The following is a 27,950-nucleotide window of genomic DNA, read 5'->3' on the forward strand; positions in this document are numbered from 1 at the left end:
TTTTATTGTAGTTTCATTTTGAATGTAAGGAAATCCAAAAATATATACATTTCCGGCATTGCCGGTAAGAGAAGGCAGCGAAAGCGGTAGCGATTGAAAGACATTTGTCCAACATCTGATCAGAAGTCGGGGCTTCAGACTGACATAATATTGCCACGTTAAGTAAACCCTTTGTGTTAAAAGATTCCGAAATGAACAGAATTCTTGGGCTCTGTCTGTAGATTTTTTGTAATCCACTTTCCGTTCATGTGGTATGTGCTTGTGTCTAAAGAGCTTGTGTCTTGGCTCTGATTTTGAAATGATCTGGTTTTTGTTTGTCAATTCAGGCACCATCTGTCATGGCCTACCCCGCAACCACGCCGACGGGAATGATGGCATATGGAATGGTGAGTTAGCTGCGATGCGCCTCTTCACTGCCATGTGAAACATGATGCAGCCTTAGGATACATGGGGGTGGTGAGGGGGGGTGAGGGGGGGGATTTCTCCAGAGATCCCATCACAATGATCCAGTCCTTTTGGACAGGATAGTTGTTGGTGAAAGTGGAGACGCTTGCTATGTTTTTGAACATACCCTCGACACAGAAATAAGAAACACGGGATTGTCTCAGTGATGATTTGGTCCATCTGGCTGGTGTTGGTAGTCACTGTGTGACTAGACTGCTGCCACCGCCCACGCAAAGCTGAAATCCCCTCAAAAAAGACAGCAGGGCTGCTGTGTTTGCCGGGTGGATGCTGACGACATTCTGCGCTACACCTCTGCGGTCTAATGAATCACTGCACGGGGTGACTATCCCCTTTGCGTTGCCACACAATGTATTTTTTCACTGGGTTACTAGCAGCATTCAGGCCTGGAATGAATACATATTCTGTGAATCATTTGTTCCAAGGGAATGAGACTCACACCTCAACCTAATAAGTCTCTTTTCATCTTTGATGCTCACTATGGTAGCCCAATACCAACGTTTATACGCACCAAGTTGCCATGTGTGGTGACGTGGAGGCTGTTACGATTGTCATCGTCGTCCTCCTCTTACTAACAGGTTTCTTCCGTGCTTCCCTTCAGCCTCCCAATATGGGCTCCATGATGACCACGACACAGCCCAGCATGATGTACAACCAGGCAGCCATGAGGCCCGCAAACCCTTTCGGCCCCGGAGCACAGGTAATGGGTTTCGGGAGCACTGGCCTTCCCGTGTGACTTGTTCAGCTACGTTTTGGGAGAGCCACTAATTTAGGGCTGGGCGATTAATCTAATTTCGATGTCGATTTCGAACAGCTGGATACATATCTGTACATTATTTTAGATTTGAACATTTTATTTTTGACCATTTTGTGTATTTTTTTAAGACGGAATTTCAAAGTTCTCAGTTACAATGTGTTTTTGGGAGAGACACGCTGAATAAATACGTTTGAATAATCGTGATGTCAATATTGACCAAAATAATCGTGATTATGATTTTTTTTTTTTTCATAATCGAGCAGCCCTATAATTGACTTTTTGAAGAGCAACATTCTCCCACAGCTGATTTGGTTTTCTATTTTATTTTCTCGTCCTCAGATGCAGTTCATGTAAAGGCATTAGCGGTCCAGCCTGACATTTGCCACATTAATGACGAAAAACCACAGAAGTCGAAGCAAACCTCAAGTGTTTGCAGTTTTTCCCCTTGCATCTCTCAATCGCTTTCTTTATTCCCAAGTAGGGCTGGATTAAGACTGTATGGGCTTTGGTGGGGGCGGAGGGCGTGGGATGCTGAGTAAGTTGGCAAGGGTTGCGGTTGCGCAGTCCCACGATACATACAGAGAAGCCCTTAAAAGTGGACATTGTGCCAATGGAGATCCAGTGTCTTGTCATTGAGAGGGGAGTGTCAGGGGCTGTGCACTGCCACACATGAACCATCTGGACAGGGAGCACTGTGTGCATCCCAGCCGCCTCCTCCTCTTCCACCTCCCACCAACTCACTGTAAGACCCCGGACAAAGGGGGAAATGGAATACTCCCTTCAAAGGGAGAGACCTTTTAGCCTGGTAAATCGACCAGGTTCTGCCGCCTCTTGATTGTCAATCACGATTACCTTACCCAGATTTATTGTGGGAGGGGAAAAAAAGAAATTCCAGTCTAAACAATGTTGTTGGTTTTTTGTATGTATTTCTTTTCTTTTTTTGCAGTAAACATTCCTTGTTTGTATTTATTTATGATTACCCTGCAGAGCCCATGAGATTATTTTTATTTTATTTTTTTCAATTGAACAAATGACATCACCCTGTCCCGATGCATCGAGGAAGGGCATCAGGTCTCTGGTATGAATGATTCTAGAATTTAATATTTTGACTGTTAAAAAAAGAGAAAATAATATAATGTTTGAGGGAGGGGAAAAACGACACTTTTTTGCTGTTGAGGCACAAAATAATCCTTGTATTCGCATGATGCCTTGTATAGTTCTATTGGGTCACGTTGAGGATGTATAAAGATACTATATGAAAAAAAAAATTGCTCACTATCGATCCGGTGAGTTAATTTTAAACTGGGAAGAATTTCATCGCAGGTAAATAAAACGAACCAACCCGAAGAATAAAAAAAATAAACAATAAGTTGCATTTGAAAGGAATCCACATGTATGTTTTCAACGCTTTCAGCAAACCATGTATTTTCATTTAACAACGCTGCTTGGCTGTCCAACCTCAGTATGTGGGAGCCTGTGTGTGTGGCTGTGTGTGGTTGTGTGTGTGGCTGCAGTGGTTAACAGGTGTGTTGCAGGCAGGGTGGAGCGCTGTTGATCGGGGCTCTGTGTAAATAAAATCTGGACCTGCAACACGAGAGACGGGGCTGATGATAGTACTATGGGCCGAACACGAAGGTGACACGATGGGGGTTTGTTTTCTTTTGTTTTACACATTTGCGGCAGTTTATAGATATGTTTTTTTGGGTTGTGTTTTTTTTAATAAAGTGCAAGCTTCCACAATTCCTCTTTTCTGTAGTTATTTCTCAAATATATATTTCTTGAAGTCTTGGTATTTATTTTGTCTGTTCCATGTTTTAGTTCTGATCTGGCAACATGGTTGCCATATCATTTTGATACTCATGATTAAAAACAAGTAAAAATTGCAAATGTTTTTAATAAATGTTTGATTAAAGAATGAAATGCAACTCAAGCGATCTAGATGGCGCCAATGAATGACCAAGTGTATTGGGTTCATAGCTGTCTGATGGTGAGGGGTTTGCTGGCCACCTCCGTGCTGCTGAAGGTCATGCCCCCGTCCCATCGGTGGTCCTCAGTGGGAGGCAGGTGCAGCGGCGCAGTCTGCCCCACCACGGTCAGAAGCCCCTGCTGCAGCTCGCCAACACTCAAGTTGTGTCGAGGCTAACCAACACACAAAACAAGAGCGCACACACATGCATGAGCAAACGCACACAAGCCCAAGGGCAATAAAACAAAAAGGTTTGATGCGAGAGCCAGGAAGGAGGATGCAGCAGGGCTCACACCAAAGAGTCAACCACTGAACAACAGGGGTCTTTGTAGAGAGCTTGCCTGGGACAAGACACTAGTCTGTGTGTGCGTGATCCGTACTAAAACAAGTTAATCAAGGGCTCTCTGTTGAATTGGGTCTTGTTCCCCCTTCTCAGTGATCTATAGATGGTTAACATCGCCTGAATGGCCCTCAGATGGCTAAAGTAGCCACGTGTGTTTGGCTCGAAACCAGAATCTCTGATTGAAAGCTCTCACTGCTCATACCAGCCATCAGTCAATGCTAGTAAGCATTGCTCTCGGGCCATGGAAGGCATAACAAATATTTTTGGAAAGCTTTTTTCACACCATCTCTGGAATGAGAGAACCTTTTGATAAACCGCAGACTTGAGTCATCTTGGATGAGTGAGGCAGGAAGCCGTCTATTGAACCTGCCGAACAGACAGTACTTTTTCTCCCCTCACCCTCAGCTGGTCGGGAGTCGCTGATCCAATGCAGCTGCTGTCTATTTCATCCCCTTCCAGACGGTCCCTGGCTGCAGCGGCGCCACATCCTGCAACTGGTAACCATGGACATCAGATGTTTGGAATTGTGCAGGTGTTTAAGAAAAATAAAATAAACATTATCACACTCTTAAATGTGACCAACGCTAGCTTCTTCCTAAGTCCTGTTTGTTTACCTATAACTCATGGCTTTCTACACTTTAATGACAGCTGCATGTACAATAAACTGCCTTTTTTTTCTATATGGTGTGTTGAAGATGTTCTTTGGTTGAAGATTCATTGTCTCCTGTATAACATAGTTATGGGCAGACAATACTGTTAATGGCCTGTAAAGGTAAATCTTTTACCTTTAACCGTGAAAGGCTGGGAGGCAGTGTGACCTGTAGTTTTACCTTCCTGATAGTTATACGTTAGGGTAACCCTGGCCCTCTGCTCTGAGTAGGTCTGCCCAAAAGTGACTACATCGCACACTTTCTTTAAACTCTGCTGCCACCCTGTGGACTTAGATGGTAGTGCATGGACTATTACCCTTCATGTCTTCCACTTTAAATTCAATATTCCTTTAAGAATGTGTACATAGTCAACCCACCTGACGTTGGATTCAGAATGGTGCTTTCTCGCAGGTCTGAACCCGGTTTTGACCCAGGTCTAGTAGTATATTGCCTGTGCAAAGGAGTTGCTACATGTCAGGGCATTGTACACGTTGTAACCTGTCATATCCCTCTCATTTAAAAAAACAAAACATATATTGAACAATACACACACAAAAGAATGCAGAAGAAGTTAATCAAGATTGCGCCGCTCAGTCTGCAGGAAGGATGCATCAGGGTGAAATGGTAAGATGTCCAACCAGGACCAACCTGACATAATATTACCATAGTATATTCTACAATACTATATTCAACCATTATCATGACTTGCGTAATGATGCAAAAAAGTGTCATACACAACACAAATATCACGTTACAACCTGCACACAGCCTGGAGGGTTCCAAGGCCTCTGGACACCGGCGGGTGACCTTCTCTACTTCACTCGTTGTTCTGTTCCCAGTGACAGATCCTATAACAATGTTAATGCCATCGTCCTCTTCCTATCACCTCCCTGTTCATTGTGTTCTGCCAAATATATACTCCTCCTCTCGGATTTCCAGGAAAACAATGTATTTCTCTCAATGCAATCAACCTAATACTGCATGTATGAAACATAAAGCATGTTTTAAACCTTATATTTCCTGTATTAAACCTTATATTACATGTATGAACCCTAATAAAGCAAGTATTAAACCGTATACTGCATTAATAAAACCTAGTAAAGCATGTATTAAACCTTATTTTGCATGTATGAAATCTAATTATCGCATGTATTTAACCTAATTATTGCATGTATTAAACCTAGTAATGGCATGTTGGCGCTCATGCCTCACTCACCGGGAGATGCTGAGGCGTTTGAGGCGTTGGTCAAACAGCCAATCACAATGGCCAACGTTCTCCTCCTCCATACCCTGCACGGACAGCTCCAGGGCCGACACTTCCTCCCTGTAGGCCGAAACCTGGGGTCAAAGTTCACAGAGTAGGCAGGTTAGACCTTATGCCCCCGAAATAAAGTGTCAAAATAAATATCGTCAATCCTGGTTTCTAAAGTGTTGAACAGCGTTAGACAGTCCCGAGAGGAGCACTACCTTTTCTCGTAGCCATTCATTATCTCTGTGGGCCGCTCTTTGCGACTCGTCTATGTTGAGCTCGTTATTTTTCATCTGAAAAAATGGGAAGACAAAGCGTGGCAGGGAGAACCTCAGAAGATAACCTCAGAAATAGCGCCACCTGTGTGTCACCACTACACACAGCGGTCAAACATCTTCAGTTGTTTACCTCTTCAGCCAGTCTGTTGTCCTTGATGGCTTGGGCCGTCCCCATCTCTATCATCCTTAGGGTCAGTGACAGCTGGCTCTTTATGTGCTCTACAATTGCACAACATCAGCATTCATTATTGCACACTCATAACGGCATTGACAACAGCTGTAGCCTGTGAGTGCTGTGAAACACGGACTGGAAACCTCCCATCAGGTGGAACATGAGAAACCGGCTCTTACATACTGCACACCTCGGGTTCTATTCAGGATGTTCACTTCAACTAAACGATGACTTCCCCATCTTGTACAAGGTTAGCGCAGAGTGCTACTGTAACCCTATAACCCTAACTGAATTGTGTACAATTAATATAATTCAAATGCACATTTGACTTGTATCGGCCATATTTGTAGCAATATCTATTGAATGTATATGTGTGGCGCCAATGTACATTAGTGCTGACAGTTTTTTGCGGGGCTATTTCGACTATAATTTACAAACTTTAAACCTAAACAGGCGAGTCCCCCCCCCCCCCCCCCCCCCCCTACCCCCTCCATGATGGGAGGTTAATAAGGTGCCTTAAGCCCCTCTGGCTGCTAGATAAAATACAGCACCCGCGGCGGCGGCGGCGTCCAGCTGCATGCGCTCGCGCTCCTCCTCCAGCTGTGTGATCTGGGCCTGGTGCTGATGGACGCCCCTGTCCCTGTAGTCCCGCAGCTCCTGGCACTGGGCCAGCCGCTCCGAGACCTGCCTCTCCACGTCGCTCAGCCTCCTCTGGACGTCTTCCAAGTACAAAAAACAAGAAGTACTGAGCAGATTTGAGGATGTTGTACTGAGGTTGTGATGGTGTAGGTGTACTGAAAGGAGAAGCAACACCATCGGTGCATTGGTTTGCATTATGACTCCCTTCTTGGTTAAACACATGCTATGGCAGGCATAACCTGTGATTGGCTGATATGGTTACCTGCTGGTCACCTGCTTATTAAGTGTAACAGTCATATGTGTCCCAGTGGAGCCATTGTAGGACATACACAGGGGCTGCTCATAACACTAATTATAGGTCAGCCCCTTTAATGTACCACGGCATGGGTGGTAGTAGTACTAGAAAACTAGTAAACTAGTGAAGATGATTCACAAATGGACCCATTACACAGAGCTGTCATAGCAGTGAAAACACACGTTTAACCCACAACATTATCATTGGGGAGGTAAGTAGTGTGAAGGAAGGTGTTTCATTTACGTGTGTCAAAGCACTAGCAATGGTCAATATGTATTACATTTACTAGTTTAGTCTACTATCTGTGCCCTGGTACATAAAAGACGGCATATTATTAGTGCTATGAGAACCACATGTGTTGGTTCTAATTAGACGCCTCTGAAAACATCATTACGGCGTGGTCAGTGGTTTTGGTTGTACCGTGTTTGGCTGAGGGACTTGAATGCATGTTTACCTTCCACCTCCGCCTTCTTTGACAGTGCCGCGTCTTTGTCCTGTTCCAGTTGTTTCAGGTGCGCCAGTTCTTTCTGCGCCAGTTTCTTCTCCTGCTCTTTCACCTGCTTCAGGAGTAGACGCATCTGGTTGTCCTGCTCCGACTTTAGTTGCTGCAGCTGACCACAACATCACAAAAAATGTTCATTGCAAAGTTCAGCACCCAGTTATTGAGAGAATTGGCACAGTGGAGCTCAACCATGAAAGGGAATGAGAGGGAATAATGTTGTTTATGCGATCAATTTATTAAACAGCGTGAGTTTCGGTAGGTCATTCATTAAACAGTGGTATAAACCGCTAGAGGTCGTTAATTAAAGGAGTTTGCGCTAAACAATCTTTGAAAACAATAATTTACGAGATGTCTTTATTAATGTGCGTACCAACTTGACGTTTCTGAGCTTCTTCGTTTCTAGTTGGTCTATCTCTCCGAGAAGGTCCTGAATGTCTTTTCTTTTTAACTGTACACTGGAAAGAGAACGGTATGAAAAACAGCGTCATACTAATGTTAACTATGTTTGTCTTTACTTCACGTTCCAACCTCAATACGTATGTATGTATGTATACTTACCGGAATTCAATGTAACTCTTTGCAGGCGTGTTCTTTTCGTCAACCGATGGTTCGGACATTTCCGATACATCTATGGTTAGGACCTGAAGTGGCGATAATGTTATAACGTGTACTGGTTCATTTAGATGTCAGGTGGTTCGTTGCTATGTCGTTGCTAGTGAAACATAACACCACAAACCAATTGTAACCAAAGTAAACTAAATCTAATAATTGCTGTGTACACGGCACAGACCTCGTGGCGCAACGGTAGCGCGTCTGACTCCAGATCAGAAGGTTGCGTGTTCAAATCACGTCGGGGTCATCCTTTTTTACTTTCTTTGTCGTGGTGATCGCCGTCTTTGACATGAACAATATTTAACTTAGCCATCATAACTTTAATTTTCCGGTAACTTTTATATGTATTCATTTTTTTTCTAATCTATTTTTAAATCTCATTCCTTATTACGTTTTACGATTTAAATATGAGAGGCCATTTCACGCTTTTTGAAACTTTATATTACGTCCAACATAGGGAGAGAATACAAAGTGAATTACCTAGCATTAAACCCCTTTCCGAATAAGGTCCAACGGCAGTTTAGGTCGCGCCCCTTTCGACTAATGGTAATATGCACTGCTGTACCAAACGCGCATCGGACGTCCCACTGGTTTCAGGTTCAACTGGATGTCTGCTGCTGGTGACAACTTCGGCACGGTACGTTTTCATTTTAATGCTAAATATTAAAATGTATTGTATTATACGACTTATTTCGAAGCTGACATTCAAGGTAGTAATCTTTCAAATTGTAGCACGGAATTTGGAACATGATAAACTGCAAAATGTTAAATTGTTCTATATTCCTTAATCCTCATAACTGATTTAACAATAGACATATATACTTTAATATTGCATTCAATTCGATAATCAATTAATTTGGTTACCATTTGCATTGAACAATTGTCTTTTTTGTTCAGTGTTTACCTATTAATTGGGAAAGGGGTATGTGTGCTTCTCACATACGGTTCAATCGAAGGGATGCGGAACATCTTACCTTCACTCGACCTGTGAATAAACACAGTTCACAGTAGTCGTCTACTAGGAGCCAACAAATTATTCAGGATTGAATAACTACCTACCATAATCTTTCACCCACTTCCACTCACTGCAGCCCCGACGCCTACAGCAAGCATGCAGCCTCTACCAACATTTCTGTTTACCTTTTAAAGGAAGTAAAACGCCAACAAGGAAATGTTTTTTTGCTGTGAAATGAAATGAAGTCTCGCAACATTCCTTGACTTGAGGTGGAATTCTCCTATCTTATTTGTTTATGCGGGAATCATAAACTCACATATAGTTGGACGAGAGAGAACAATCATTTTAGGGGGGGGGGGGGCCTTTCCCGACAAGACACAAACTTTAGAGGCGTGAGATATGGACATTGTCATAACATGCAAGCATTCCAAAGAGCCTACTGTACACACAAGGCTGTTTCTTACTTTCTGAGGAAATGCTCTATGATTACCTAGGAAATACACCGTTTACTTTGGGTGGTTGTCGTGGCTATGTGGATAGAGATTTGATTCGCAAGCATGCTGCTTGTCTTTCCATTAACAACCAAATAATCTACCAAAGGTATATTAATCTAAACATTTGATGGGCGATACATTAGCCGATAATTTATAATGTCTTCACTGTCATGGCTATATTTGTAGAGGTCAATGCAGGCTTGCTAAGATCCTGCTTTCAAGTCATCCTTCTGTAGGCCTGCAGAGAGGCTGACATAGTGAAAAGGCTGTGAATGATTGTGGACAATATGTTATGGAATCAATAACGTTGGATGGACAGGTTCTGCAGACTGCAGGGCAGCAGGAGCTGAAGACTATTTTTCTACTGCTTATTCATCACAAGGCCACGGGAACATACCACATGACCAAAACAGCCACAGCAGTGGTCGGGCAAAAGGCTGTTCATGTCCTATGGATTATAGGTTAATGGCAGGCTTATAGGTTAAATGGCAGGCTAACAGTGATTAAGATGTGGGATGTGGTTTAAAGGTCTCTGACGTCAAAGCCAGACACAGAGAGGAAGAGAGAAATTGATTGTTAAACATATGTAAATGATGAAGTATGATAGGTGAGCAGCAAATGTTTATTATGGCCATGTGATCAACGTGTTACATGCTAAACAAACAAGATATTTTTATACATTGCTACAAAGCTGTTGCAAATCTTATGAGGGGCCCTAGACAGTAACAGGCATAAATGACACGTCTCTGAATAATCACATGGCGTACAGTCGAAATCGGAATATAATAATACAAGTCAATGTTAGTATCCCCCTCAGATAATATGCTTTTATGTAAAAACAAACAATGTTGAACAAATATTATTTGAGTATATATGAATGCAATTAATTAATATTTACAACATGTTTTAGTATGACTGCAAGCCATTCAGCAAAAAACAAACGTCATTGTGTGCCCTGGGGAACTCGCCACACATTTGTGAATACTGACTCCATGCACTGAAGTCATTTTCTGAATACCAGGCACACTACAAAACACCACAGTCCCATTCAGCCAGGCCCACTTCCCCGGGCCTCGTCCTTTGGTGTTGATGTTCCCTTTCTCTTTCACTTCACTTTCATGACTAGGAAGTGTGTGAAACGCACTCCGATTCACATCCGGGGACGGACGATCCGTGTCTCCTCTGTGTCCTCAAGAACCCAACAATGTCCCCCCCACCCCACGTTGTCTCCAGAGGTCTGCAGAGTGAGGAGAACCCGATCAGGAGGCTCAGGGCAGCAGGCAGAGCTGAGGACATCAGAGAGGAGGTTCCCCGTCCCAACCAGCAGCACCACCAGCGGCACCATGATCGACCTGAGCTTCCTGACCGAGGAGGAGCACGAAACCATCCTCTGTGTCCTGCAGCGGGACGCCCAGCTCAAGATGGCCGAGGAGAAGCGCATCAAGTAAGCGTCGGCTCGCCCGCCGCCATGTTGATGCCGCTTATCGGCTTGATATCAATTGATTGGATGTTTATTATTTTAGATATGTATATTTAATATTTATTTATTTATTATTTTATGTAGAAGATCATTTAGAATAGCTTTTAACTAATACAGTTCTTATCTATCTATCTATTTGTACTCTGAACAGACATAGTTGTAAACATACTTTTATCAAATATGTTTTAGTTTCTTGGGGATTTATTAGGGGATTTAGGGATTTAGGATCTGCCTTGTGGTTACCAGACATTAAATAAGATTCATCCTCAATGGACGGTGCAATTGCAATGCAACCAAATGTAGTTAGCATCCATCAGGTATTGCAAGGTAATGGCAGGTATAACAAGTAATTTATACCTTAAGCACTCAAAAAGTTAGTTTCCACATTAACCTAACAAACTTCCCGGTAGCCCAATCAGAGTGGTCTCAGAGTTCTGTTTGTATGCAGTGTCTGTATACAAACAGCTCCTGTGTTTGCAATTTTACAAATGACGCAACATCAATGACATTAGCAGCCGGTGTAGATATCAGCAGATAGACACCTTCCTGTGTCGTTTCCTGTTGGTGAAGGATAACTTGCCTGTGTGTTATCCACTTAAAAGCATTGAAAAACAGGTCTCAAACTAACAAGTGTGGCCTTATATGAAGAGCATTCTGAAGTGGGTTAAAAATACGACATTACGGTACTTGCTGAACATGACAAAATGTGTGTGCCTGTGGGAGTATGGGTGTGGGTGCTTGTTTATTGTTTTTCTTGTTGAGCAACTTATTGGCGAGTTTTAATTAAAATGTGTCAATCTGAAAGCCCTATGAGACTGTCATTGAGATGTATCTCCATCATGAATTAAATTATATAACAATAAGCAACATTACTTTTTAAAGTCCTCTGAAATGTCGCTGCCCTGAAGACAGAATGCATAAAGAACTGCCAACCGCAGCAACACTACAAATAACTATGAATACCACGGACTGTGCGCACATTTCACTAGCGCCGCATCAAAGCGGCTATAAATAGCGCTTTATGCTCCCGACCTGGTGCCCAGGAGCCTCCAACGCTCGGTGAAAGACAGGGGCCTGCTGAAGTACCTGAGCGGGGAGTGGTTCTACGAGAGAAAGCTGCTGCGCCATCGTGACCGCATCCACGGCTGTGACATCATCCGGGCCTCCATAAGGCATAAGCACAAACCCGTCACCCTGCGTGAGTAACCGTGAATGTGCACACCACCCACACACAAATTCACACAGCTTTTGGGCATGTGCACACAGGTTTTGAAAAGTATATGGGTGTTTGTTTGCTTTCTTTTTAAAAGTAATGGGTTCTACGGATTCGCAGGAGGTTTTGTCTGGAACAGCGGTGAAAGTGAAGGAAGATTTGCTCACTTAGGCCTATAAAAAATACCTTGAACGCTATTTACTAAATGACATCGTAAGTCATCAAGCTAAGCCGTGGGATATAGAAACAAGTGCTGACAGGTTAGAATGATGTGTGTGTATAGGATGCAGCCGGCCGTCGGCATGGTGAGTTCCAAATCCTGGGATTACAATGTTGAGCCTTATTAAAATGTTATCGCCTACCTCATAGATTGAGCCAATTGATTATTCTTGTTCTGCAAAATAAAATGACTAATGTAGTCCTACTCATTCAACCCAACTAGAGTAGCATGCAAATGTTGCTGGTGAAAAACAGGTTATTGTTTGAAGTGCATACAGGCTTGGTTGTATGTTGCTAAATTCCCTGTTTTCTTGGGACAGTCCAATTTGCTGATGGCCTGTTCCTGGCCGGGGCTGTCCCCGAAAATGTCCCCGCTTCAATAAAAATGTGATTTGAAAAATATAGGAATGCATTTTTGAATGGAAGTGAATGATTCTGTATTTGAGGGCTCCAATTTGGCTTGTTTTTTCCTTGTTTACCAACACTTAAAACACATCCCAGTAAACCAATGGACGTGTACTGCTAAATATTTGACTATTTACCATGACGAGAATGGGCAAAATGTTAATAGGTCTTTTTATTATTTCAGAATTAATATCATCAGATATTTTGTTGATATATGGATCGCCAAACTACAAATGTTTGTGTTTTTCATTTCAGAAATGTGTTAAACATCTCCACGTTCTTCCAAAAACATCAGTGGAAAGATAGCTTTTTCGTTTATTCATGAGATATGGGATGTGCAAAAATTATTATCTATTTTTTGGATGTATATATATTTTTAAATACATTGAAATTGAACAATATCTAGCCAAAAGTATAGACCAATGTACACTATTACTAACCTTGGTGTGTGCATGTGTTTATTTCCTGTGTTTCAGTGGAGCTGTCACAGATGATCCCTGAGAAACCAAGCTTTGTAGCCAGTGTTAACCAGGAGGTGTACATTCCCCCTGAGCTCTGTGGTCTCATCCCTGAGGACCCTCAGAACAGAAGGTGAGCCTCTGGTCCTATGCTCAGCCATGTTCTCAAAAGAGCCAAACATGTTTTTTGTTGTTTACGGATTGGTTTTGGATTATCCAGACTGATTATTTGAACGCAAGCATTCAAAGTTACATTGGTTTAAAAAAGCGAAAGAAATTATTGAACTTTGTACTGTGAGGCCTAGCCATGAATGCAATAACTCAACACTTGCATAATATCTAGAGCAAAAAGGATAATTATGCGATTAGTGCAGGTTCTAGTAGAAAACTAAAAGCATTGTACAGTCATTATAGTGCAGCCTGGTACATTGGGGCCCTGACTGCTGACGTAATGCCTTCCTAGCCGGTCATCAGTGCAATAAAACTGCTGGGTCTGATGACCCATACCCCTCTGTAGTCAATTACCGGCCCTCTCGTGAGAAGCTAACACAAAGCTGTTTTTATGCATCCAGAAAAAAAGAATCCACACCCTTATAACCTATCCGAAATGTGTCGGTTTAACAGGATATGAATGGAGACTTTTCCCCTTTATGGGTTAGGGTGTGTGACATGTTTTGACTGTGTTATTCAGAACCCAATTCGATTCACCATCCGTAATCAATAGATTTTTGGATTGATTCAATGTTTTTTAACGTCGGTTATGAAAGTTGTGAAAGCGATCCAAAGTGGTGTGTGCAATTCTTCATATATTTAATTTCTTATTAACCTATTAGTTCTTAAATTTACATATTACATATTTATTTACATTTCTTGTGCTATTAGGGAATCAAAGCGTCAACTATCAGTTTCAACTGCTAAAAATATGTTAATTGTTCTGAGACACATGCAAAAAAAAATTATATGCAACAAACAACGTCATGTTGTCGTAAAGTCCATCACGAGTTTTACTGGTTTTGTTTCACATAACAGCAAATGACATGGCTGTAGCTAGTAGTGAGAGACCAAAGAAACGATACGCTTGTAAGAGCCCTCGACTCATTAATCCGCTTGTAAGATCACAAACTCACATGCTCTGGGTTGTTACCACAGAATTTGAGGAGCAGACATACTCCTAACACATGCACACATGCATGCACACACATGCACGACACACATGCACGCACAAAACTGCACTCACACATGCAAGGGTAAAAAATAAGTATAAAGTTCATGCTGCATTTGGTTAGTCACCTGTGTGTGTGTGTGTGTGTGTGTGTGTGTGTGTGTGTGTGTGTGTGTGTGTGTGTGTGTGTGTGTCAGGTGTTCTTAGTATTAGCCTTTTCCGGAAATTGTTCAAACAAAAACACTTAAGATCATTTAAGCAGGAGGGAGAAAGACAGATTGGTACCCTACTTTTCCTGCCTAACTACTGTGCATTGGCAATACAAAAGAAAGCACTGATTGTTTGGGTCATGTGATTAGAATTTCCAAAGGACCAACCCGCCACTTTGTAAACAAGCCTGACTTTTTTGCCTGAACATTGATTGAAATCAGGCCTAAAGCATCTGATTGGTTATCTAAGTCTACAGAGAGTAGGCGTGAGTATCTGCAGGAAGAACGTGATAATTATTGTTTTTCACTGTTTTTCACTTTTTCACTTTCAAAGAAATGAAAACTGGATTTCATTTGGTTCTTCAAAAGAGACACCCAAATCGAATATACAGTCCCCCACAAAGGTAAAGTATTCAGTTCTGCCAAACATAAACAACTACAAAAAAACAACAGTCACCTTTGTTCTTGAGTCATCGTCAACCTTGTCTCCAAGCAGCTAAGAAAGAACCCTTTCAACCAGGAGGCCCTTGCCCCTACTAAGCCCCCAGAAGTGACTAGTGACCCAGCGACTGCAAACAACGAGCAAGCGGTGGACAAACCCCTCGACCCCACGCCTGCACGTCATGAGGGTGAGCTCTCCGCAATGCCAACGCTAAAATCAACCTTGATTGGATCAATGAACTCAGACAACGGAAGAACAACAATGTGGTCGCACTCCATCATTTGCTCAGATATATTGTAACAAATGTCATCTTTTATGTTTTGGACAAAGCGGGCATCTTGACAGTCAAAACGGTCAGAGCATTTTCTATGCAAACCAGTGTAAGTAATAAAGTGGTATCATGGCTGGTTCTACGGGTGCTTTAGCTGTTGCTAAATATTTAACATATTAACTTGTGGCGGCTAGCATGAACATTAACTGCATGGCGGTTGACAAGCATATACTTGCAATTTCTAATGTACATTACCCTCGTCTCTGATATATCCTCCCTGAAATGGTTTTGTCTTCCTTTTCTATATTCTTATCCAAAATAGGCTTACATAGATGATTACATGGGACCATTACATAATTGATCCCCTGCATTTAATCTGTCTGGGATACACAAATAGTTTTGACGTCCATAGTTTGCAATCATAGCTTTTCTGTGGAATCATTTAACACTGAAGGTAGCTTGAAAGTAACAATTCAACAGTTTGGGAAAAGTTGTTTAGTAGTGGCCTCACTATTTTGTGGACAATCTTTTAGGGTTTCAAGTCTGTGTTTTCATGCAGGTCATCAGATCAATTGTCTGGGAGAGGGTTGATTGTTAGTGAGAGTTTCCCAGGGATTATCGTTAATGCATATTCTAATACGCAGAGGTCCAAGATTAGCTGGGATTACACAGAAATACATTCCAGGGGCATAATCTCCCCTGCATGACTTTTCTCTGCAGGAAAGCGTTCTAGGAAGACATGGAAACAAAAAGTCTGTGTTTGTATTTGAAACACAAAGCTAATTGGTTTTGTATTTAGTAACTTAATTACAGTAGTAGCCATATAATGTAAAACAAAGCATATAGGCAAAGAACATAATATATTATACATAGAAACTCGGACGATACTTAACTTTGTTTTTAAGTAAAGGTTTCTGTTCAAAGTAATGTGGTTTCTGGTTTCCCTTTCGTTTGTTTCAGAGCCTTTATCCTCGGCTGAATTTCCCCTATCTCATTCTACTAACCCAAACCAAGAGCCCCTTGAATGTATCCCAGAAGAGGACACCAACACATCCAGCCCCTTCCCCCTGTACAGAAGGACATCACTCTTTTACTTATCGCAGGACGGTGCTAGTCAGGCTCACTATCCAACTCCTAGGGGCATCCTTAAGGTCATGTCCGACCAGGGCTCCACAGACTCTTTCGTCACCACCGGCGCAGTCCCCCAGAGCTCCCCAGACCGGGGCTCTGCTGCCGAGGACGCTGCCCCCACGGGGAGGGACGCCCTGGGGAAACAGGTGAGGTTCGGCCCTGCGGTGGGCCAAGGTGAGCCCCAGCTCGGGGAGATGGAGCCCCGAGAACACAGTCTGCTGGATGTGGATCATGTGGTGGGTTCCCTGTCAGAGGAGGACAACAATGATGGTGGTACCGCGGGCGTGTGCAGGCCTTTACTTAGACAGGTGGCTGTGGGCTCTCAGGAGATCCCTGTCGTGATGCCAGAAGTCAGTGCACATCAGGTCCCTGGTGGTAAGAGTTTCCTTCAAACCCGTCCGCCACCGACTCAACTACAGATCAAGTACAATTTAAAAGCTTGGATAAATCCCTTCGCAAAATCACAAAAAAAAAAGGCTTCCTTTTACGATGGTTGTTCCCTACTACTACCTTTTTTTTTTAATCTTTTTTTTCCTGCATGAACTTTAATAAACCTTCTTCATATATGCACCTATTCTTCATTGCCATGCGCATTTCATATTGGTGCTTTTCTTCCGTGTCATGTATTTTCTAACATACTTTACTTATTGCTTCGCTGATTTTTGCATATTCACTAATTTATTGTTAAACATCATTTAGTATAAGACTAAGTGGTACTGACAGTTTACAATACCGTTTGCCAGTTATTTTATGAATTGTTTGTGTTTGATTTAATTTACACGTAGCATCTTTTCATTAATATATATATGTGAAATTAATTGTGATATTCTATTCGGATGAAGACCTACCTAAGCTTCTGTTTTGATTTAGTTTTGACCATACTTTTGATAATCAAAACATTTTATCTGATATTTATTTTACTTGAGATTATAAAATGTTCACCAAATCGATGACTTCCCATCTTTTGCAGATCTATCAGAGCACTATCATGACCAGTTTCCCCAGGTGTCCAAGCCTCTTTCAACTGAGCAGGAGTCAGGTAAGGCTTCTTACCTGGAGAACGGTACTGAAGAGGATGCTCATTCCCAGGCCAAAGCCAGAGAATGGTTCAAAATGCACGCAGGAGACAACGTAACATCACAGCCTGCTGTTGACGCCGCTTCAGATATCATGCTCAACACCATTTTGCCAATTCCCAGAAGCAGGTTGCTTAGGACATTTAGCAAAGCAGAAGCCAAGGACAACAATACTAAAGAAGAGGATTCCCTTGAGGAGATAGCTGACGATTCAATAAAACCTCGGATCTCCTCAACATCAGCCGACAGTGTTCCATTGGACAATCAAATCAACCCTGATTGGATCGATGAAGAAGTAAAGTCTCCAGTGCCAAAAGAGGTCATATCACTGCAGCCCACAGCCTTACAAAACACAGCTTTTAAAGACAGCGACGCGTCATCATTAGACACAGGCTCAGATCCACAACAGGAACCAACCGAAAGTGAAGAAGATGTGGCACAGAAATTATCCAACCTCAAGGCCTTCTGGGAAAAAGAAAACAGTGGACCGAAAGTGATCTTCACCAGAGAGCAAGATGATGGCAATAAGACTGATGGCAATAAGAAGATCTCGGCCGAAGACATAACTCATGATAACGCAGGGTCTATAACAGAATTGACCCAGCACCATGGAACAGCCCAATCTCATGACGAGACATTCTTTCAAGAGAATGAAAGTGGTAACGACTTATTAGATTTACCTAAAGAAGATGGCACATATCACGCACATCCAATCCTCATCAATGACGAGACAGATGATTCTCTTGCAGGATCAGTTAAAGATTTCCAGGAAAGCAGCCTGTCTGGTCCTGAGATGTGTTCCCCACTACTTCCTGAAGGCAAGCCCACAACCATTACAGATCTCAAGGGTTATTGGGAGAAAGATTACACCACACCAAAGATCATTGTTGCAAAAGTTACGGAGGCATCAAGCGGTGCTGATCATTCTAGTCCAGACAAATCAGAAGACCTCATTAGCCAAGTATGCCTCTCCCAACTAGACCTGAATGAAGAGGTAGAGAACCCTAACAATATAGCAAGCGCTAAACCCATGATTGGAAAGGGCTTTGTTAATAAGAGTTTGGGGAAATCACAGTTGAGGAAACTCAGCCAAGAAAGTGAGTCTTCCGAAAGGCCTCTTAGTCCTATTTTGTCTCAGTCTTCACGATCCAGAGACTCTTCCGACGATGAACTCAGAAGGAGTCCGTCCAAGGCTTGTCATCCCAAGGTCCTAGTCAGGGAATCCTCTTTGCCCAGGGGATCTGCTGTTGATGGTTCTCCCTTGAAAACCTTTCCGATTGACATTGCTCTGGAACCTAAAGACAACAAGGAAGAGGGCGAAAGGCCAACACCAGCACCGAGGCAAAGAACAGATCCATCGCATGAAGCAAAAGCAACGGTGTCGACTAGCATACCCAGCGAAGATATCATCTCCCGATCTCTCCCACTATCTCCTGAGGATTCTGAGAAGCAAACACCACCTGGAACGCCCAACCCTCTTGCTAGATCTTTTGTTCCTGATGATTATCAGCACTATCTTGGTTCCCCCGAAAAGGCCCATCGCCCTCCGTTTGAAGAGGAAGAGAAGAACCTTTCCAGTCCCGTTTCTGTGGGTGATGTTAAGAGTAAGGCACGACGTCCTCTTAAACGCCAAGGGGCAACCTATGGCAAGGCTATGATCGAGGGTAATCATTCTCGCATCAGATCTTGGATTGCACAAAACGCTGGAAGCTCTTCTCACGAAGACAAAACAACCAGCGCCCAGTCCGAATTTCGGGCAAGTTCAGGCAGTGAGCTTTTAAAACTATTATACTCAATTCCTCTAGACATAACTTAGAGATGTAACTTAACTCCCGCTGATAGTGTTAATTTTCAACACAAATCATAATAGCCATGATGGATCCAGCAACGCAAACTTTGGATAACTACAAGGTTTCAAGGCTAACCCATTAACAACCTGTTGAGTGTAAATGGTCAAATTCTTCGCTTTAAAAATACTCGATGCTCCTGAAATTTAATTTCTTCTACTTTATTGTTCAGTGTAATTTCAGAAATCCAACCATCAATGGAGGTCATCTGGTTAACCCCTTATGTTAATATATCTGCAAATAAACTCACCCTGATTTAGAAATGTACCCGTTTTCTTAATATATTTAGTAAGAAATCTTTCAATTTAATGTATATATCTATTCCAATATATATTTTTCAAAACCACTGATTACCAGTTTAACTCAATGACAAACGCCATCAATCAGGTCAGTGCAATCTCAAACTGTAGGTGTCTTATCCCGAAGTTGATTGTGTTTTGTTTGTGGTAGGTTATGATGAGGGTGATTCTAGCCCTGTCAGGTCAGCCTCAAAACAGAGACAAATGTCTATGTCCCAAAGCATGGAGAATCTTGGCGCACGCACAGGTAAAATATGCCCTGTTTTCACTTTGCAATGTTATATTGTATCATTATATGGCAGCAACCACTTCCCTAAAATTGTATTCCATTTGGGGTTCCCTGTTTCCCTGATGCATTGCAGTATAGTCCTAGTTCATAGTACAGATTGATTCGTGTTAGCCTGGTATACCAAGATTAATCCCTTGTAAACTTTTCTCAGAAGAAGACAAAGGCCAAGGCAGCTCTCTGGGACAGCTGAATCTGAGTATGGATGACGGTAAGAATGAACCATCATATCAATGTTGTAATACACATTGAAAACAAAAGGTCAACCAGGGACTCAATCAAAATATGGTTGTTGAGGTGCGTGTATATCTGAGTGGTTGTAACTTCAGTATCCGAGGTTTGGTGCATGTCCAGAATTAACCCCCCTCCTGTTGAAACTGCCCCTACAAACGTTAGTGCATGTAAACGTATGTTTGTTTGACAACGTATGCTAATACCACAGTGGTGTGAACCACTGTCACCAGCCGGTATAAAACATACCGATTTTAAACATTATAGCATTTTTTCTTCCCCCAGTTGGGGCTGCGGTGCCGCCCGCCTCTCTCCACCCAGACCCCCTGCAGGTTCGGAGGATGAGTAAATCCGTGCCCGCGCTGCAGCTGGAAGAGGTGATAGCACGCGACTCATCCCAACACACACCGACTTCAATGGCTTTGACCACTGCTCCACTGCTCGTGGGTCCCTGTGTGCTAATCTTGTCTCTCCCTCTGCAGACGGACGACGACGACGACGACTCATTTGGCACCAAACCCAGAAGGAGGACCACCAGCGTCGTGTCAAACCTCAGCCTCTCCTCGGGCCTGGCTTCCATGTCCTCTGTATATCCTCCACCCGACACACGCCATTTTGACACGCCCTACTGCAATGCTTGCACTTTGTTGATGTATCTTAAATGTCCATTGATCATGTTTGATGACTAGAGTAGAGGCAAAAAGAAGCGCCATCTTACATTTATACCACTGGGGTTTTCACTTTTTTGGGAGCAGTAGAATAAAATGGTCACATGATCATATTGACAGATGAGAAAAACCCATTCTCATAAATCATTTTACTGAACCATTTCATTAATATCCTAAGGAATAGGTTAATGTCCCGGTAATTACTTCTGTTGAATAATTAACATTCGCTTGAATTCATAATCAGCTTCAATATGTATTTTCGTTTTTTATTTAATTATTTTCAATTTTTACAGGCTTTTTTAAAGTTGCAATATATAAGATCAGAATTTGCAGTTCCTGAGTGTTAGGTGTTCAGGGCGTGTCGATAGTAAAGTTTATTGTTAACAAAGAGAGATGTTCGGGCTGGCAAGCCTTTTTTTATTTATAGTTTGTATCAGATATAGGATGACATTTAATATCTAACACTAATGAAATCAATATCGAACAACATTGACTACAGATGTGTAAATGTAAGCAATAAACTAATTGAAATTTCCCACATTGCGACTTTAACCAATGGAAAGGCAAAACTTGACATAAAATAAGGATCATCTTTCTGTGTTCACACACATGTGAACACAGTAAAACCCCACCACAAAGCGCACCATTAACGTCCTGACTGTAATAACATAAATATATTTCCTTATTTGTTTGGCTCTCCAACGACAGGTCAGTGGCAGTATGACCAGTATCAGCCATGGAGACTTCGGAGACATTGAGGTGCAGGGCACAATGCAGTTTGCGTTGAACTATGTCCAGAAGCTGGGTGAATTGCAGATCTTCGTGGTCCAGTGCAAAGACCTGGCGCTGGCAGAACCCAAGAAGAGCCGCTCCGACCCGTAAGTTCTCAGTGTAGGAAACAAAAGAGATTGATAAGGGACTGTGATGATATATAGATATATAGATATATCATCACAGTGCAATATAGTATTAAGCAATTTATGTTAGATACATGATTTATTTTTAATTTCAGGTATGTCAAGTGCTACCTTGTCCCTGATAAAACCAAGTTGGGAAAGAGAAAGACCACAGTGAAGAAGAGGACGTTGAATCCCTCCTATAATGAAATACTCAGGGTAAGAAATGTATCCTGAATTGTCTTCTCTTGTACTGACATATACAAAGTTTTCCAACACAGTCCCCTGTAGACAACAGACTGTTACACAGATATCTTCTTGTGAGGCTGTTGATACAATCATGTTGCATGATATCACTGGGAGAGTTTTGTCTTGCCATAAAAAAATCGAAAAGGATGTAGGAAATTAACATATTCAGCCCTTTTTTTCAAAAAGATATTATTTAAATAAAGTTCAACTTTCAACAATCAAAATGATCTTAATTTTATTTAGTCATTGCTTGCACTCCAGGCACAATATTGCCAGTTGTTCCTAAAGTGTGATGACATTAAAGCCATAGATTGGCTGGATATCGTAGGACATCATTGAAATAACTTGTAAAAACTAGAAACAACTACACTATGGTTTGCCAAAGGTCAGAATAAGGCATTCGATACAAGATTAGCAACAACTGTAGACTGCATGTGTTTCAAATGAATTTAAATATTATCAATGAGTGAATTTTTTTTTTAAGTTGCATTATAGTATGTCTTTTGTAAAACGCGAAACCACAGCGGTGAGTATCAAACTCATTGGTTAGACGCTCTCCACTGTACTTTGTCCTATTCATCCTGTTCTTATTCAGTTTTCCTCTTCCTGCAGTTTAAGATCCTAATGGAAGTTCTGAGAATGCAGAACCTCAACATCTCCGTGTGGCACAATGACACGTTTGGACGGAACAGCTTCCTTGGCGAGATCAGCTTGGATTTATCCGAGTGGGACTTTGCAAACACCCAAATAAACGACTATGCACTTACACCACGGGTATGGGTGATCTAGCAATTTAAATTCAGGTTGGATATCGGCATTACTTCACCACATGAAAGAGATTTTGGCTATTTATGTTGACTCAAGCCTGCAGCTGAATATATACGTTTATATAAGACGTGTGTCTTGATAGCCATATATATATATATATATATATATATATATACATACATGGGGCTTTATTAATATTTACAATTAAATGAATTGACCTTTACAATGTGTTTCTCCAGCCATTGACACAGTTTCCCTCTCCGCTGGCTGAGCGCTCCAAGCCCACCAACAAGACGGGGCAGATGAGGGTGGCCCTGCGCTACCTCCCCCAGCCCTCGCACGGTAAGCCTAGCGCCATGCTCTCTGTCATCTGGAGGGTTCACCAGTGTTTTGTTCACGTTTTGACCTCCCATCTCTACCTGTAGGCAAGAAGACATCCAAGATGGAGCCGGGTGAGGTGCAGATCTGGGTGAAGGACTGCAAAGACCTCCCGCCTGCCCGGGGGGTCATCATCGACCCGTTTGTGAAATGGTGTGGTTTTTACATTTCTTACTTGTTAGATTCTCAAGATTTATATTATATTCTTAGGAATGTAGTATCAATATCGGTACCTGCTTTGACTGTTTTTATTGGCTTTTTAATTTATTTTATTTACCACTTTAATCCGAAAGCGACGAATAGTGAATCCAGATCCGTGTCATTAAGTAGGTACGGGTAGACTGCAGAAATGATTAAGGGAACCCGCTGAAAGTGGAGCACTCTAGTATCCACTCAATCCCCCTGCCCTAGTGCCCCTACTACATGATCTGACACAAATACCGCCATGCTACATTCACTGTTGGGAAAGTGTGACCGAGGGCTAACCAGGCATCACCTCTCCCCCACTGCGGCAGCACTGTGCTCCCTGACACCAGCAAGAAGAGCCGGCAGAAGACCCGCGTGGTGAAGCGGACGGCCAACCCTATGTTCAACCACACCATGGTGTACGACGGCTTCCGGCCCGAGGACCTGAGAGAGGCCTGCGCCGAGATCACGGTGTGGGACCACGATCGGCTCAACAACCACTACATCGGCGGCCTCAGGCTAGGTCTCGGAACAGGTGAGACGTTGACCGTGGTCGTCCATTGGTCCACTGCGAGATCTTCTTGAGGTTCTTGAGGTGCCTTTCACTGACCAGAACCTGTCCGGAGGGCAGTGATCGAGGGTTATTTTGTGACATTGAGCTAATGTTCATAAGGTTACTATATGAATCTCAGTGAACAGACACCATATAGTACTGGACTCTAAAGCTATGCTATTGCACCATCATGGACACCATTATAGCAAGGTGACTTTTTTATTGTATTAAATAGGCACGTTAGCAGCAAGTACTGTGTGTTTATGGGAATGCAGGCTTTTTTAAATGTGTTTCTAAATGTCGTGTGATGTACTGTTAAATTGTAATGATATAGTGTTGTGATCATAAAGTCGCAACAATACCATTCCTCTGTCGGCCCATTCAGGTAAAAGTTATGGAGGAGAAGTAGACTGGATGGATTCTTCTGAACCTGAAACCAACCTATGGGAGAAGATGATGGGCTCCGAGGGAGAATGGGTGGAAGACATTCTGCCTCTGAGAACATTTGTGGTGGCAAAAAGCCGGGCCAAGTGAATTTAAACTAAATGGAAAGTTAAAAAATACATGTGTGGAAGCAATAATATATATGGAACATAACAGATGGAACCATTAACTGAAGACTATAATGTGCATCTTGTTAATTTGTTACACAAGGCAAAGTGAGTCATTCCTATGTATGATACTTGCATGATTAACATTCCAGTAGAGCGCACGCACACACACACACACACACACACACACACACACACACACACACACACACACACACACACACACACACACACACACACACACACACACACACACACACACACACACACACACACACCATTTGATATACCATTTTTATATCGTCAAATCACTTTAATCCAGAATCAAAACATCACTGATTTATGATCGTGAATGATTTGTTTAAAGACCATTGTCATATACTCCTTATTTGACCGATGCATGACTTCAATAAACAGTACATGAAAACAATTCACAAGTGGAGTGAAGATTTGCTCACTGCATGAAATACATGTACATTTGGTTACTTCATGGCTACGATAAGAAACTTTCGAGTTCCATTAAATGAGACTGCATAGACGACAAAATTGTGTATGCATGTGCAGCTTTTAGTAATAACTTGGGATGTTCCAAGCATTAAATGACAACACCAGCAACCACTGCAAGGGGAATGATTAGGATTGGTTGCTTAATGAAGGGACGGAACAAAAAAATCCTGTTTAATAATCTTCAAATCAAACACACAGAAATAATCCATGTATGGTTAAATGTGTCGGTAGTAATGCGGGGAAGCATAAGACATGCTGCCTGGTGAGGGTTTTTTATTGGCAACTCATTCTACATTGGTGGTTGACTAGCCCAGAAAGCTGCAAAGGAGGGAGAAGAGCTTGGGCTAAATGGAAATTTGGTAAAGGTTTTCATCCACACTAGGAGCTCGAAAGCAATTTAATGCGTATCCAAATTTTAAATCTGATAATGCAGTTGTACAATTCACAAGGGGCACAATATGCAGCTTATTTGTAATATAGAAAAAATATGGATGATTTCTTGTTGGTGTGAGGCCTTTTTATTACTAAAATAAACAACAGTCTTCACTGAAGTGTAATCATAGTAACTTCATTCTAACATTCTTCGTGATTTTAAGATTTATTCTGGCAAACTTTGCTCTTAAATGTGGAAGGGTATTTAAATGTAGCCGAAATTTTTTGCTAAAATGGTTCATGACAGCCGTGTCCTGGGTACAATTGTTTGAAGTGCTAATCACAGTGTTCTTCAGACCTGATTATTAGATTATTATACTGTTTGATACCAGTTTTAGAATCCTTGAAGTTCTGATTATATCCACTTGGGGGCAGTGTGGTGGTCCTGGCCATAAGGAGAAAAGTCATCGCCACGATGAATTTTGGATTCAGTATTAAGCGGCCTACATTTATAAAATTAAGCAATAATAGTAGGCCTATAATCATTAAACTAAAAATCCATATATATATTTTTTCTGAAATAATACAAAGCAGGAAGTAGGCAAATGCACTGCGTGTGTTTTAACCTTTATAGGTTCCTAGGTCCATGGTTTGAACATGTTCATGATGAACCTGCATCTGCCATAATGCCAAATAAAAGTATCATATACAATGGAATAAATATTGTGTTTTGTTCCTTTGGTTGTTTGTTTGAAATTGAAACAATTCATGATGGGCATTCAATAATCGCGATTTGAATAAATATTCGAAATGAGTATTCAAGTGAAGAATTTTATCGTCATGGGTAACAGGTTGGGTCAATATTAATTTGGTCATCTGATTTAGTGCTAAACATTAAACAGCTATTCAAAGTTATATATATTATTTCGGCTACCATGTTAAGAGAAGTATGAGAGATTCTCAAATTATGCATATTATAAGGAAAATATTCTCATGACGGTTCATGATTTTTGAAAAGGTAAAATGTCTTGTTATCTTTTACACGTCGGCCCTCATTCCTCAGCAGACTTTCCCTTCAATCTGTGCTCCAGGCAAATCCTACTCCTTCCCATTTTCCTTTCCTTTCTGATGCACTATGCAGCCAAACACGTGTGCTACGGTTAAACTCTAACCTCTCTAAAGGCCCGCTCTTAGGATTGGCTAACACTTCACGATGCGACAAGAAATCCCGCCGTCCGATTGGCCGCCGCCGCCTGTCAATCGAGGCGGGCAACAGATAACGAGCGACCAGCCTGTGCGTCGTTGCTAAGGTAAGTTAAAACTGGTAGTGATGCTGTCACTTCCCACTGCCAATGCCGCTGCACGTAATTAAGGAATAAAAATGTGGCAGTGCGAGGATTCAGCGACCCGCCGGGGAACACCGCTTTGGTCGGGGGACATGTCTAGCTAATACACATAAATACATGGACCATGTAAATACGGGTTTACATTGGAGAACCATGCATTTGCTGTGTTTCTCCCACTGTTGGCAGGCAGGTATTCTCCTACAGGCGTCGCACTGCCGGGAAAGCCTATCTCTTCATTTGTAATGTTGCCTTGTTGTTTAGCATGATGATGGCTAGCTCTCCCATTGGGCCATGCATGTTTTTTTGAAATTGAAGCGACAATAGTTAGTCACTGTAAATGTTGTATCTAAAAGATGAGAATAACTTGTCTGAAGCGAAAAACGCATTCCAGCACAAGTTAAAGCCGCCCGACCAGCTCCAGAGGCTGGCGTGTCGGAGACGTTTTCTAAAGCAAACACGGCGAAAAAGACGCTGTTTATATTTCTCTTATTGATCGTCCAGCGCTCTGTGTGGGTGAACTTTAATGTTTAGTTCCGTGGATTTGCGGCTTTTTTTGGGCGTGGTACACAATACTATATATAGGCTACATTTTTTTTCTGGAGGGGAGGGTGGGGAATATTCAGATAACAGAATATAACAAGTTTCAGGTGTAGACACGATTTTGGCACGACGCCGATACGATTCAATGCCAAAATGTGGTGTGGATGAAAGGCGGTACGGGCGACACCATCAAAAACTCCTACTGTGCACACACAGTGAGCCACCAGGATCAGCCGGATCATACCTCGGACAAGCTTATTGCACCTGTCAACACACTCACACACAGGCACACACACCCATCGTCATGGAATAGCACAACCAGCTGCAGCTTACTTTTGGGTCAACTATGAGGAGGATTTTACGGCTTGTGGTGTGTGCACTCGCGGGTCTCTTCGCTGCCTGTATCCTCGTTTCTTGGCGAAATGCTTGTGGACTATTGACGAGGAGAGTCATGGCAGTGGATAACCTACATCACCCCATCCTATCCGCCGCTCGTCTTACCGCAGACGGGCTTGTTTTGCAGTAGAACTTCCCTCCTGCAAATTGCACACTTCCCCTCGATCCCCCGATGACTTTACTTCTCCAGACGAAATGAAGTTGTTGAGTATGAACTGAGGATTGAACTGGCGTGCTTTTAAAGCAAAAGTGGCGTACGGAGTCAATCATGCCTGTTAGGAAAAAAGGTAAGTTACATTCACCACCCACAACTATAGCATACAAAACAATGCAATCTTACTCCCTAATGTGACATTCGTTTCCTTCCTGATTAATTGGTATTTTATGGAATTATTTACGTTCATATATGCAGGAGAATTTATTTTGATCATGAAGTA

The 27,950-nt window shown here is 42.2% G+C and overlaps 4 protein-coding genes and 1 non-coding gene across 53 annotated transcripts in view; 4 read left to right on the forward strand and 1 right to left on the reverse strand.

Annotated features, from left to right (window-relative positions):
* The window catches only part of picalma (phosphatidylinositol binding clathrin assembly protein a), a 26,489-nt gene extending 23,530 nt beyond the window's left edge, over nucleotides 1-2,959 (forward strand). For all 18 annotated transcript variants that reach the window (XM_060057095.1, XM_060057083.1, XM_060057086.1 and 15 more), the window contains 3 exons: nucleotides 327-386; nucleotides 1,064-1,162; nucleotides 1,559-2,959. In XM_060057095.1, coding sequence (XP_059913078.1) covers nucleotides 327-386; nucleotides 1,064-1,162; nucleotides 1,559-1,573 — 174 coding nt within the window. In that variant the 3' untranslated portion in view covers nucleotides 1,574-2,959. The remainder of the gene's footprint in view (nucleotides 1-326; nucleotides 387-1,063; nucleotides 1,163-1,558) is intronic.
* ccdc83 (coiled-coil domain containing 83) lies at nucleotides 2,172-9,137 on the reverse strand. 4 transcript variants are annotated; one of them, XM_060057102.1, is made up of 11 exons: nucleotides 8,985-9,131; nucleotides 7,872-7,954; nucleotides 7,684-7,768; nucleotides 7,266-7,422; nucleotides 6,429-6,596; nucleotides 5,836-5,924; nucleotides 5,646-5,720; nucleotides 5,395-5,516; nucleotides 4,556-4,629; nucleotides 3,928-4,022; nucleotides 2,172-3,358 (listed from the first exon to the last, which is right to left on the reverse strand). In XM_060057102.1, the coding sequence occupies exons 1-11, from the start codon at nucleotides 8,985-8,987 to the stop codon at nucleotides 3,191-3,193; spliced, it is 1,119 nt and encodes a 372-aa protein (XP_059913085.1). In that variant the 5' UTR covers nucleotides 8,988-9,131; the 3' UTR covers nucleotides 2,172-3,190. The 4 variants fall into 4 exon arrangements, 2 of the variants coding, with proteins under 2 accessions (XP_059913085.1, XP_059913086.1); XM_060057103.1 differs by lacking the exon at nucleotides 8,985-9,131 and adding an exon at nucleotides 8,104-8,353; XR_009526675.1 differs by lacking the exon at nucleotides 2,172-3,358 and adding an exon at nucleotides 4,728-5,007 and having other exon boundaries at nucleotides 3,934-4,022; nucleotides 8,985-9,137.
* On the forward strand, nucleotides 8,101-8,172 carry trnaw-cca (transfer RNA tryptophan (anticodon CCA)). Its single transcript has one exon. It is a non-coding gene; the product is annotated as a tRNA-Trp (tRNA).
* Nucleotides 8,440-24,782, forward strand: sytl2a (synaptotagmin-like 2a). Of its 10 annotated transcripts, none has more exons than XM_060057071.1 (19): nucleotides 8,440-8,562; nucleotides 10,608-10,818; nucleotides 11,898-12,052; nucleotides 13,168-13,282; nucleotides 14,855-14,924; nucleotides 15,017-15,149; nucleotides 16,194-16,739; nucleotides 17,335-19,209; nucleotides 19,738-19,833; nucleotides 20,027-20,083; nucleotides 20,389-20,480; nucleotides 20,586-20,690; nucleotides 21,480-21,649; nucleotides 21,784-21,886; nucleotides 22,529-22,690; nucleotides 22,924-23,026; nucleotides 23,110-23,215; nucleotides 23,578-23,783; nucleotides 24,187-24,782. In XM_060057071.1, exons 2-19 carry the CDS (start codon nucleotides 10,718-10,720, stop codon nucleotides 24,333-24,335), a joined length of 4,344 nt encoding a protein of 1,447 aa, XP_059913054.1. In that variant the 5' UTR covers nucleotides 8,440-8,562; nucleotides 10,608-10,717; the 3' UTR covers nucleotides 24,336-24,782. The 10 variants fall into 10 exon arrangements, with proteins under 10 accessions (XP_059913054.1, XP_059913055.1, XP_059913056.1 ...); XM_060057072.1 differs by having other exon boundaries at nucleotides 20,030-20,083; XM_060057073.1 differs by having other exon boundaries at nucleotides 17,335-19,044.
* A 1,787-nt stretch (nucleotides 24,783-26,569) lies between these two features.
* dlg2 (discs, large homolog 2 (Drosophila)) overlaps nucleotides 26,570-27,950 on the forward strand; it is a 133,985-nt gene continuing 132,604 nt past the window's right edge. For 8 of the 20 annotated variants that reach the window (XM_060057114.1, XM_060057117.1, XM_060057118.1 and 5 more), the window contains exon 1: nucleotides 26,573-27,800. In XM_060057114.1, coding sequence (XP_059913097.1) covers nucleotides 27,782-27,800 — 19 coding nt within the window. In that variant the 5' untranslated portion in view covers nucleotides 26,573-27,781. Of the gene's footprint in view, nucleotides 27,801-27,950 lie in introns of all 20 variants that reach the window. The other 12 variants (XM_060057104.1, XM_060057110.1, XM_060057109.1 and 9 more) reach the window with 5 other exon arrangements.

This window comes from Gadus macrocephalus, chromosome 7, assembly GCF_031168955.1.
Source record: "Gadus macrocephalus chromosome 7, ASM3116895v1".
NCBI lineage: Eukaryota > Metazoa > Chordata > Actinopteri > Gadiformes > Gadidae > Gadus > Gadus macrocephalus.